The sequence below is a fragment of the Ruditapes philippinarum genome, unplaced genomic scaffold (assembly GCF_026571515.1).
Source record: "Ruditapes philippinarum isolate M1 unplaced genomic scaffold, ASM2657151v2 ctg1408_1_1_1_1, whole genome shotgun sequence".
In the NCBI taxonomy this organism is placed as follows: Eukaryota; Metazoa; Mollusca; class Bivalvia; order Venerida; family Veneridae; genus Ruditapes; species Ruditapes philippinarum.
In genome coordinates, this window is record NW_026859522.1 from 191 (window position 1) to 12,635 (window position 12,445).

The 12,445-nt window shown below is 34.6% G+C and overlaps 1 protein-coding gene across 5 annotated transcripts in view; it reads left to right on the top strand.

Moving 5' to 3' along the window:
• Nucleotides 1–2,240: 2,240 nt before the first annotated feature.
• Nucleotides 2,241–12,445, top strand: part of LOC132756808 (stromal interaction molecule 2-like) — a gene marked incomplete at its 5' end in the record, with an annotated part of 42,214 nt that continues 32,009 nt past the window's right edge. For all 5 annotated transcript variants that reach the window (XM_060747950.1, XM_060747944.1, XM_060747947.1 and 2 more), the window contains 5 exon segments: nt 2,241–2,331; nt 7,108–7,197; nt 9,332–9,499; nt 10,498–10,598; nt 11,874–12,010. In XM_060747950.1, the coding sequence (XP_060603933.1) occupies nt 2,241–2,331; nt 7,108–7,197; nt 9,332–9,499; nt 10,498–10,598; nt 11,874–12,010 (587 nt within the window).

Below are 12,445 nucleotides of genomic sequence, written 5' to 3' on the forward strand. Positions count from 1 at the left end.
ACTTAGTATGTCTTTGGTAACCAACAAGTTATTTTTGGAAAAATCAGGTTTAAATTTAAAGGGTACAAAGCTGTATCTTATAAAATATTTTGAATGAAAACCATCCGGTAAGCACAATAGGTAGAGCATTGGACTGTGAATCTGGTGACCCGGGTTTAATTCATGAACCATTTAGGTCACTTACTTTGTGATTGATCATAAAATCCTTTCTATGACCATTCGCACTATACTTCTGCTCTGGCATGTACAGAAGTTACTAATTTCTTGTGTTAGTGAGGGCAACTAATACTGGTTAACTGCGTGAAGGCAACAAGTTCTGGTTAACTGCGTGAAGGCAACAAGTACTGGTTAACTGCTTGATAGCTTACCCAGGAACGATGTGATGGCTGAAATATGCTCTGGTAAATTCAGTGTGGCTTACTGCCGTGATCTGGAAGGTAAACTACCACCAGCACCACCATCATATTTAAAGAAAAAGATATAAACAATAAAATGTTGTTGTTTCTATAGCCGTATGGTCATATCTCAAAAGATTTGTACCAAGTAATGACTCTGGTATTTAACACATATAAATGTGGTACAAAAACTGCAAACAGAATGTTCCAGATCTTGAAACAAAATAATATTCTGTTTTGTTTTTAGCTCACCTGTCACAAAGTGACAGGGTGAGCTTTTGTGATTGCTTTTCGTCCGGCGTCCGTCCGTCGTCCGTCCGTAAACTTTTACTTTAAATGACATCTCCTCATAAACCACTAATCCAATTTCATCCAAACTTCACAGGAATGTTCCTTTGGTGGTCACCTTTAAAAATTGTTCAAAGAATTTAATTCCATGCAGAACTCTGGTTGCCATGGCAACCAAAAGAAAAAACTTTAAATATCTTCTTTTAAAAAACCCAAAGAGCTAGAGCTTAGATATTTGGCTTGAAACATCTTCTAGTGATTGTCTACCAAGTTTGTTCAAATAAAAGCCTTGGGGTCAAAATTGGCCCCGCCCCAGGGGGTCATTGATTTTCCCTATATGCACATAGTAAAAACTTAAAAAAATCTTCTTTTAAAGAACCCATAGAGCTAGAGCTAAGATATTTAGCATGAAACATCTTCTAATGGGTGTCTACCAAGTTTGTTCAAATAAAAGCCCTGGGGTCAAAATTTGCCCCGCCCCCGGGGGTCATTGATTTTCCCTATATGCATATAGTAAAAACTTAAAAATCTTCTTTTAAAGAACCCAAAGAGCTAGAGCTAAGATATTTAGCATGAAACATGTTCTAATAGGTGTCTACAAAGTTTGTTCAAATAAAAGCCCTGGGGTCAAAATTGGCCCCGCCCCGGGGGTCATTGATTTTCCTTATATGTGTATAACAAAAACTTAAAAAATCTTTTTTGAAAAAACCCATATAGCTAGAGTTTAGATATTAAGCATGAAACATCTTCTAGTGAGTGTCTACAAAGTTTGTTCTAATAAAAGCCCTGGGGTTAAAACTGGCCCGCCCCAGAGGTGTCATTGTTTTTAACTATATGTGTATAGTAAAAACTTAATAAATCTTCTTTTAAAAAACCCAATGAGCTAGAGGTTAGATTTTAAGCAGGAAACATCTTTTTGTTGGTGTCTACCAAGTTTGTCCAAATAAAAGCCCTTGGGTTTAAATTGGCCCTGCCAAAGGGAGGGGGGGGGGCCGAGGTCATTGTTTTTTGTTATATGTGTGTAGTATAAACTTAACATCATGAAACATCGGCCCTCTTGTTTTTAAGTATGGCTTTGTGCATGTTAAGGACACATACAAACATATAAACAATAATTGTATAAATGTAACAGGCATTAGATACATGTATATAGCTTTAATCAAATTTATTTTGATCAATCAAATTGTCTGTTATACTGTAACAATTAAAAATACATGTGATCTGTCTAGACCTGTATGTTTTTCAAGTTTAACCAAAAATGGTTTTGTTAAGTAATTCTACATAACCAGATTAACAATAGATTACCATTAATTTATATGTAGTTATCCCCTGTTTTCAGGCAAATTATTTTCTCAAATTTTATTATGTAATCAAAGATTTTATATAATTATTTTTTAAACACAATTAGATTACAAATTTAGTCCAGGTACAGTGAAAAGTATTTTCTCCGTGAGATTACCAAAGTAAATTTCACTTTTATTGATGCCTTTATATTCCTACAATTTATCTAAAAGTATTTAAGAAATGTTGATTGATATTCTGATATTTATATTACAGATTACAGAAAGCTGAAGAGGTTCAGAATGAAGTTGTAAGAGAGAAAACTGATATAGAAAAAAAATATAAAGAAGAAATAGAAACTGCAAAGGTATAATTTGCTTTGTATAACACCTCGTGAGGGAGGTCGTAAGAGAGGTGGTATTCCCTCTTGTTCGCGTTAGGTGTTACTTACTTAATCTCTGTCTAATTTTATAAATAGACTTGCCCTACATTGGATTTGGACCTATCCATTGCCTGAATAAGGGACTTTGATTTGAAATTCACTGATGATATTGGACAGTCAACATGCTTTATGAGGGTGATAAAGTCATTGTTGCTCATAATACTAAGATGAAAAAAAAAAAGGATCTTCATAGGGGGCCAGTGTTTTTTCCCTGTCCTTCAGAGTGATCTGGTTAAGGCACCTAGGTATTTCAAAAAACTAGAAATTCTGATTTTTCCCACAGAAGTGTTAAAAAAAAAACTCCCAGTGACAAACATTAATTTTTACGGTTAAACTTCATTAAAAAAATAATTGACCTTTTTAGCTCACCTGTCACAAAGTGACAGGGTGAGCTTTTGTGATCGCTTTTCGTCCGGCGTCCGTCCGTCGTCCGTCCGTAAACTTTTACTTTAAATGACATCTCCTCATAAACCACTAAGCCAATTTCATCCAAACTTCACAGGAATGTTCCTTTGGTGGTCACCTTTAAAAATTGTTCAAAGAATTTAATTCCATGCAGAACTCTGGTTGCCATGGCAACCGAAAGAAAAAACTTTAAATATCTTCTTTTAAAAAACCATAAGAGCTAGAGCTTAGATATTTGGCATGAAACATCTTCTAGTGAGTGTCTACCAAGTTTGTTCAAATAAAAGCCCTGGGGTCAAAATTGGCCCCGCCCCGGGGGGTCATTGATTTTCCCTATATGCATTATATAGTAAAAACTTAAAAAATCTTCTATTAAAGAACCCAAAGAGCTAGAGCTAAGATATTTAGCATGAAATATGTTCTAATAGTTGTCTACCAAGTTTGTTCAAATAAAACCCCTGGGGTCAAAATTGGCCCCGCCCCGGGGGGTCATTGATTTTCCCTATATGCATATAGTAAAAACTTAAAAAATCTTCTTTTAAAGCACTCAAAGAGCTAGGGCTAAGATATTGAGCATCAAACATGTTCTAATAGGTGTCTACCAAGTTTGTTTAAATAAAAGCCCTGGGGTCAAAATTGGCCCCACCCCAGGGGGTCATTGATTTTCCCTATATGCATTATATAGTAAAAACTTGAAAAATCTTCTTTTAAAGAACCAAGAGAGTTAGAGCTAAGATATTTAGCATGAAACATGTTCTAATAGTTGTCTACCAAGTTTGTTCAAATAAAAGCCCTGTGGTCAAAATTGGCCCCGCCCCGGGGGGTCATTGATTTTCCCTATATGCATATAGTAAAAACTTAAAAAATCTTCTTTTAAAGAACTCAAAGAGCTATGGCTAAGATATTGAGCATCAAACATGTTCTAATAGTTGTCTACCAAGTTTGTTCAAATAAAAGCCCTGGGGTCAAAATTGGCCCCGCCCCAGGGGGTCATTGATTTTCCCTATATGCATATAGTAAAAACTTAAAAAATCTTCTTTTAAAGAACTCAAAGAGCTATGGCTAAGATATTTAGCATGAAACATGTTCTAATAAGTGTCTACCAAGTTTGTTCAAATAAAAGCTCTGGGGTCAAAATTGGCACCGCCCCAGGGGTCATTGGTTTTCCTTATATGTGTATAGCAAAAACTTAAAAAATCTTCTTTGAAAAAACCCAAATAGCTAGAGTTAAGATATTAAGCATGAAACATCTTTTAGTGAGTGTCTACAAAGTTTGTTCAAATAAAAGCCCTGGGGTCAAAATTGGCCCCGCCCCGGGGGTCATTGATTTTCTTTATATGTGTATATAGCAAAAACTTAAAATCTTCTTTGAAAAAACCCAAATAGCTAGAGTTTAGATATTAAGCATGAAACATCTTCTAGTAAGTGTCTACAAAGTTTGTTCAAATAAAAGCCCTGGCCCGGCCCCAGGGGTGTCATTGTTTTTAACTATATGTGTATAGTAAAAACTTTAAAAAAATCTTCTTTTAAAAAGCCCAATGAGCTAGAGCTTAGATGTTTAGCATGAAACATCTTCTTATTGGTGTCTACCAAGTTTGTACAAATAAAAGCCCTTGGGTTAAATTGGCCCTGCAACGTTGGGGGGGGGGGGGTTTGGGGGCCTATCGACAGGTGAGCCACATCAGGGCCATCATGGCCCTCTTGTTAAAGCAGGTAGCTGATGTTGGAAATGAATGAAATAAAAAAGCATATATGTGTATTATTATTCATCATACATGGGACAATTTGCTCATTATTGCTAATGTTATTGTTGTTGCCCAAATTTTTCTAAACTTGTGACATGGCAATTTCTTGATAGGGTGGACATATGCCCATTCCCAAAATGTTGTAAAATAAAAGCTGGTGCAATAATCACATGCTTTTTCAACTGTTTTATTTTTCTGTTTAGAGGATATAATGAAATACAGCTATGTCTCTTATTTTATCAACTAATATGGATCAAACCTGTGGCATTAGTGTATGTAAGATGTTTTTTAAGCATTATATGAAAAGAAAATATAATAAGAACAGAAAATATCAATAAAAATGGGTTACTTTTATTGCAAGTCTTTGTAAACTATCTTATCATGGGAGAACAAATACCAGCCACATATACATGTAGTTCCTAACCAGTGTTTATTGGCAGTTTAACACGTTTTTTTTCCTTCTTTGTGTATAGTGACAAAATCACAAGGAGTGACATAATATTTATTATACCCCCGCACAACAAAGTTGTAAGGGGGGTATACTGGAATCAGCTTGTCCGTCCGGCCGTCTGGCCGTCCGGCGTCCGGCCGTCCGTCGGTTTTTTCTTGTCCGCCCAATAACTTAAGATTCCTATGACCCACAGCCTTCATATTTGGCATGGTGGTTACTCATGATTAGTAGATGACGCCTATTGATTTTGAGGTCACCAGGTCAAAGGTCAAGGTCACAGGGGCCTTGACTTCAAAAACCTTGTCCGCCCATTTACTTAAGATTCCTATGACCCACTGTCTTCATATTTGGCATGGTGGTTAGTCATGATTAGTAGATGACCCCTATTGATTTTGAGGTCACCAGGTCAAAGGTCAAGGTCACAGGGGCCTTGACTTCAAAAACCTTGTCCGCCCAATAACTTAAGATTCCTATGACCCACTGTCTTCATATTTGGCATGGAGGTTAGTCATGATAAGTAGATGACCCTTATTGATTTTGAGGTCACCAGGTCAAAGGTCAAGGTCATAGGGGCCTTGACTCCAAAAAGCTTGTCCGCCCAATAACTTAAGATTCCTTTGACCCACAGTCTTCATATTTGGAATGGAGGTTAGTCATGATAAGTAGATGACCCCTATTGATTTTGAGATCACCATGTCAAAGGTCAAGGTCACAGGGACTTAAACTTCAAAAAGTTTGTCCACCCATTTATGACCCACAGTCTTCATATTTGGCATGGATGTTGATCATGACTTTAAGGTGACCCCTATTGATTTTGAGGTCACTGGGTCAAAGGTCCAGGTCACAGTGACCTTGACAAAAAAGCTTTTCTTCTTAACTGTTAAAGAATGTCCTGTCTGCAATGTATTGATTTTGACATTTTCACATTTGAAGCATGTAGAATACATAACTTAGCAATGCACTGGCTTAGTAACCTCAGATTTGGCAGGGAGGTTGTCCTTGAGCTCTAAATGGCCACTGTTGATTCTGACAAAGTGGTATGCGGGGGTATTCACGCCATGATAGTGGCAGTTCTAGTTTTACCACCTTCATTCATAATGTCTCATAATCTTTTTGTAATAAACTGTTTAACACCATCCTACACTTTTTATGCCAGTGAGGCAATTTCTCTAGAAAAATTCAAAAAGATATTCACACCTCATATATCAATGGATTGGTGCAAAACGGATGTAACTCCTTCATTATGTAATATGAGTTACAGCTGTTTTGCAACAAACCCTAGATATTTCCTCATGTCAGGAGATGTCATTTGTTTTTTCCTACAATAAAGAATGATTAGTACCATAAATGTGCAATACAAGAATAAGGCTGGTTGGTTTTATATCATTTTCTGTCTGGAGCAGTCGTTCAATAGCATTTTAGAAAATATATCTTACCCATTTCCTGCTGAAAACTGTTATTAATGGACTTGCCCTGAGTTTGGAAGTGCCCATTTAATTATATTGAGGATTATGGGTGTGAAATTTAGTAGTCGGTAATTTAGAGTTCGGTTAGACTGCACAGACTTGTGGGATGTACTTGCCCTTTACTATTGCTAGTAACCTTTTTATGTTTTGTTAAAAAGAGGCGGAATTTGTGTGTTTTCAATTTGCGTGTTTTTGCAGTCGAAATTGTTGAAAATTCTCCACTTCATTTTGATAAATTCCAAATAATTTGAGAAGATTCTTCCTGTTAGCTAGATTTTTTTGCGGTATCTGGAATTACAGTACCCCATCACATTCCCATCCTCACTGCCTCAATTATTTCTTTTTGTAAGTTTACAAACAGTCAAATAACAATGAACATATATTTTACAAGTTTTGTTTATACTTTACCCAGTTTTTAAAGCTTGCACCATTTTGAAGGAGTTTAGTTGATAAGAAAAGAATAAAATTTGTTAAAAAATCACTGGACTGGTGTAGGTGTAACAAATGATCTATTCTGAGTACAAACAATTTTACAACAAGAAACATGTCATGATATAAATTTTCAAGTTTATAAATTGCTATAAATGACATATTATAATGTACAATGTATAATATATAAATTGGATTATTACAGGAAGTAGCAGAAAGGTTAAAAAAAGAAAGACAAGATAGTAATTTAGAGGAGATGTCAAGGTTACAGCTAGCTGAAGAGGAACTTATTCAGGTAAAGTTTCCGTGGTTACCATTTATCTGTTTTATAATAATGATAAATGTAATGAATGAATCAGCTTCCTAACAAAACATAAAAAACAACAACAATATATTCAACCAAAATGCGAGCATCCAGTTATTAGTTTAAGGCAATTCGCTATAGGTACAAATTATAGTTTCAACTTTAGTTCCAGATGAGTTCCCTACCTAAAAACTAGTTTCAAAAAAATAATATTTAGCCTGGAGTTAATGTTACAGATAAAGCTGAGCTGCCTGGCTTTGTAATGGTGACATACTTTGATTACATGATTCCAGTAGGTTAAAGGTTAACAAAAAATATATGTATGTATTCTCTTATAGGACAAATAATTTTCCAGCGATTCATAAATCACATCATTATGCAGAATTTTAGTTGTGAATAAAACTACTCCAGTGTTTATTGTATCACTGTACATTATTCTATACAGTGAGTATACATGTAGTAACAACAGCCTTTCATTAAGCTTTCAAAGTGCAGACGAGGAAGTCAGAACAATTTGCATGAAATAAGTCATGATCAGATTTTACAAAAATGAAAGTCAAGGTCAATTTATATCTCTGCAGTCTATTGCCTCCCAAAATGGAATTGATATTGAATGTGCCTTTCACATTTTTTATAATTAATTTACGCTCCAAAATAGCACTGCAACTTCTGTGAAAGAAAATCTGCATTGTGCAGGATAAATTGTAGATTAAAGACAAAAATATAGCAATCTGATTACATACTCAAGACATAATTATATCTTAAACCTTCTGACATATTTATAGATAAAAAAATTGCCAAGCCCTTTAGATAAATGACAGTGAACAAATTTGGTTAAAGGCACATTATGCCTCAGAAATCCATATTTTTGTTATTCTTTAGAAATGCCAAACATGAGTTTGATTATGTTTAATGGATTAAGACTATGTTAGATATTCAACAACTGAAAAAAGTAGTGCTGCAAAATGCAGTTATGTGTCGTAAAGGTAGCAAAATGTAAACAAAGTAGTATTTTGACTTCAATACAAAATACTAATTCACCAAAGACGCAATTTACAAGCAGAGCAAAATATATACATGTATAAGCAAATATAGTTTATTTATATTGCAATCGTGTATTTCTTGGAAACTGTGACAAGATACCAAAGCTAGAAAGTTTATGAATATGAAAAAATTCAAGGATTTCTAAGGCATAATGGACCTTTAACTGCAGGTGGGCTTATAAACCATAGGAGTCAACTTTCAAATTTTCTCTAACCTTCCCATATTTACTTAAATTGGGTTGCCTCTCATATATATTTGATATCTGAGAAATTCAAATCTCTAAGGTTAAGTCATTGGTGACTGAAATAAGAGATCAAAATATAGTAAGAAAAAAACTATTTCCTCATCTGTTATGAAAGGAGCTCAGTTACAGTTGTCACTGTCAGACTATTGACGGAAATGTGAAATCTGTGGGGAAAGAAAATTCGTAGAAAAGAAGGATATATACATTAGGTGCACATGTTGTCATAATTTTAAATAGAAAGCACTGTTAGTTTTGTTCAGTATGGCTTGACCACTTGTACTTAATGGTTTGGATCTTCTTTGACATTGGACAGGTGATTATTTTTTCACAAAGTAGAATATGCCAGTAAGTTGAGAAATTGAATTCACAGAATTTGTTAAAAGGTGGCCAAGGAATAAAGGTAGTTTTGTATATAAACATGAATGATTTTGCCATAAAAATGTTAAGTTGTGATGGATTTTCTATTTGTACCTAGGACTAGTTATCCTTGTCTGGTAAATTTATTGCGATGTTTAAATAACTTGGTGTAGACATTGCTCATGTCTATCAGATAACTGTAATTGATTTTAAGGTCAAAGGTTAAGGTCACAGTGACAATTTGTGTAAATTCCTTGTCAAAGTAATAACTTGAGAGAGAAAAAGCCTAAATTTGTTAAACTTATTACTAATTAGGAACATTGCCCTTGAGGTGACACTCCATTTTTTTAGGTCATTAGGTCAAGGTCACAGTGACACTTTGGGTAATATCCTTGTCTGATGAAATCGAGAATGTGGCTCTCTGAATGTGATTTGACAGTAATAATAACTTGACTGTAAATAAATGGGTTTTATTTTTAGGTGCGACAAGCATTGAGACAGGCTGAGATTGAGTTAGAGTCAAGGTGGAGTTATGGGGCACCAGCTGAACTTCAACAGTGGCTGCAATATACTTTTGAATTAGAAAATGCACATTTCACAGCGAAACAACAAGCTGCGCAGAGACAATTTGGATCTGCAAAAGATGCTGTAAGAATATATATGTTGTTTGATTATTAATTGTTTTTATGAGCAATGAGGCTGTGTGGAAAAATCTCATCTGATGGAATTCAATCCCTGAGCCACTGTTTGAATGGTTTGCACCACTACTTAAGAGGCAGGCATTTGCATATCTTTGATTTTGCTGTATTGAATTTGATTTTAACATTCTGATATGGAAGGGGCGTCCGTGGCTAAGTGGTTAAGGTCATTGACTTCAAACCACTTGCCCCTCACTGCTGTGGGTTAGAATACTGACAGGGACTTAGAATTCTTTCATGTGAAGAAGCTATCCAGTTAGCTTACAGAACATCGATTTCTACTCAGGTGCCTGTTCATGCCTGAAATAATGCACGGAGGGGCAACTGAGGTCTTCCTCCACCAGTAAAGCTGGAACATTGCCATATGACCTATACTGTGTCAGTGTGACATAAAAACCCAATCAAACAAAACAAACAAACTTATATGGAAACTTTTATTCTTATCAAATCAAAGCTTGGAAAGTCTATTATACATGTATAAATTATACTGTGTGAAAAAAGATAAAAAACGTAAAGTAGTGCAAGAAACTTGCAAAATTAATTAAACACATAAAACTTTTTAAAAAAATAAGACGGGGGAAAAAAAAAATAATTCATGTGTCAATATCTGTTCAAGAATGCAGTGTGAAAACAATTAGTAAGGTGTACATGAATAAACATATTAATTAAGAATTACATATATATATTGCATATTGTAACAGTTTTGTGCGAAGTTTTTTATGTAAATTTATATATGCTTTATGAAAATGCATTGTGACAAATATTTGTATTAAGGGTACATATACTTGAGAAATTGGAACTGTAGATTTCTATTTTTGATCTGAATTTGCTACAATGTGAACAAATTTTCAAGAAACTTATTTCGATGTTAGGTACAGTTCTATAATATATATAATATTATGTGATATAAACATTTAAATATAAACATATAAATATTTTATGTTACAGTGTGAAAAGATACGAAAGAAGCGTACAGGAGTGTTAGGAACATGGAGAATAGCTCAGGGAAATTCTATAGATGACATAGATCAGAGAATTGTACAAGCAAGGTAATATTAACACGTAACCTGCTGGATTAATTTCATGGATTGGCCTGGCTTGTCCATTAATGCTTATCAATTTTAAGGATAGCAAGATGAAAATCTTGTCTGCTAATACTATAAAGCCTGGTTAGAGTGCAAGGACATGCCAACTGGCCTAGCTCTATGCTGATGGCATAGGTTAATTACTATCATTTCCAGCAGGTGAAGGGTTTAGGGCATCTGTTGCTGAGAGGTTAATGTTGTTGACTTTAAACCACTTGCCCCTTTCCGCTATGGGTTCGAATCTCACCAGGGACTTTGAATTCTTCTATGTGAGAAAGCTACCCAGCTAGCTTACGGAATGTCAGTGGTTCTACTCAGGTGCTGGTTTGTGTCTGAAATATACATGTTCGTGTATTTGAGGTCTTCATCCACCAGTAAAGCTGGACAGTCACTATCTGATCTTTACTGTGCTACGGTTAACCCCACCCACCCCACCCCCCCCCCCCCCCCCAAAAAAAAAAAAAAAAAGATAGAAAAAGTAAAGGGTTAGAGTTATATATTGATGTAAAATGAGGAGGAGGTGGTTTAAGATAATGTTTTAGCCAATTTTGATAAAAAAATATTTAGAAATCAATGTCTAACCATGATTGAGTAAAGTGTTCTTATAAAAGAATATATTTAAGTGATGGATAAAATTTTGCTTATTTCGTGAATGGATTTTTGCAAAAATAACTTTGCTAAGTGTCTGTCATACAAGTGAAAATTTAAGCTCAGCAGTTAGTCATATATGTTGATGTTCCAAAATTTTAGCCTCTCGCGAATATATCATATTTTACGGTATAAGTCTGATTCTGTACCAAAAATAATGGGTCAACCTTTCTGAAACTACTGGTCACTTAAACTATAGATATAATGTGTAAAAAAATTCTTATTATGTTAAATTCTTCATATGTTATGTTGAAACTTTTAATATTTTACCAGAAATTTCTTTTCTGGGAAATTTCTTTTTTAGTATGACCTTCCATAATTTGTTCATGTGAGGAAGCTATCCAGCTAGCTTAAGAAATGTCAGTGGTTCTACTCAGGTGCTGCTTTGTGTCTGAAATAATACATGTACGTGTATTTGAGGTTTTCATCCACCAGTAAAGCTGGACAGTCACTATCTGACGGTTAACCCCCACCCAAAAAAAAAAGAAAGAAAAAGTAAAGGGTTAGAGTTATATATTGATTTAAGGAAGATGATGATGTTATATTAAGGAAGATGATTATGTTGATTTTCATATTGGTCTCATGTTTCAGAATGGCATTAGAGGAAATAAAACATGATATGCAGGAACGGCAGCAAAGATGGCAGAGTATAGAGAGTTTTTGTGGTTTTCCTATTAGAACAAATCCAGGCATGGCGAAATTGGAGAATGCTTTATACGGGGATGGAGGTAGATGTATTGTGGTTTTTACATGATGTTTAAATTTTTCAAATATGAAATTCTAATTCAACTCAGACATGCTATTTTGGAGAGCTTTTTTGTTGGATTATAAAAGTCATAATGAAGGATAGTTCTGAACAGTCTGGCAAAATAGTTTCATTTTCATTCTTAACTTTTAATAACAAGATTTCATTTTCAGATTGGTTTCATATAAATTTAACAATACATAAGTAATCAAAAAAAGTAATTAAAAAAGTAAAAGAAGTTATTAAAATTTTCCTTCTTGCCATTAGGGAATAATTACTATTCTCTAGAAACAATATACATGTGCAGTTATTTCTTGGGTGTTTGTAGAACAGTCAAAACTGTTGCCGCGAGGTATAAGGGATGAAATTTTGCAGAAATGTGAGGTTCCAAATGTCATCCCTGATACCAAGGTACAAC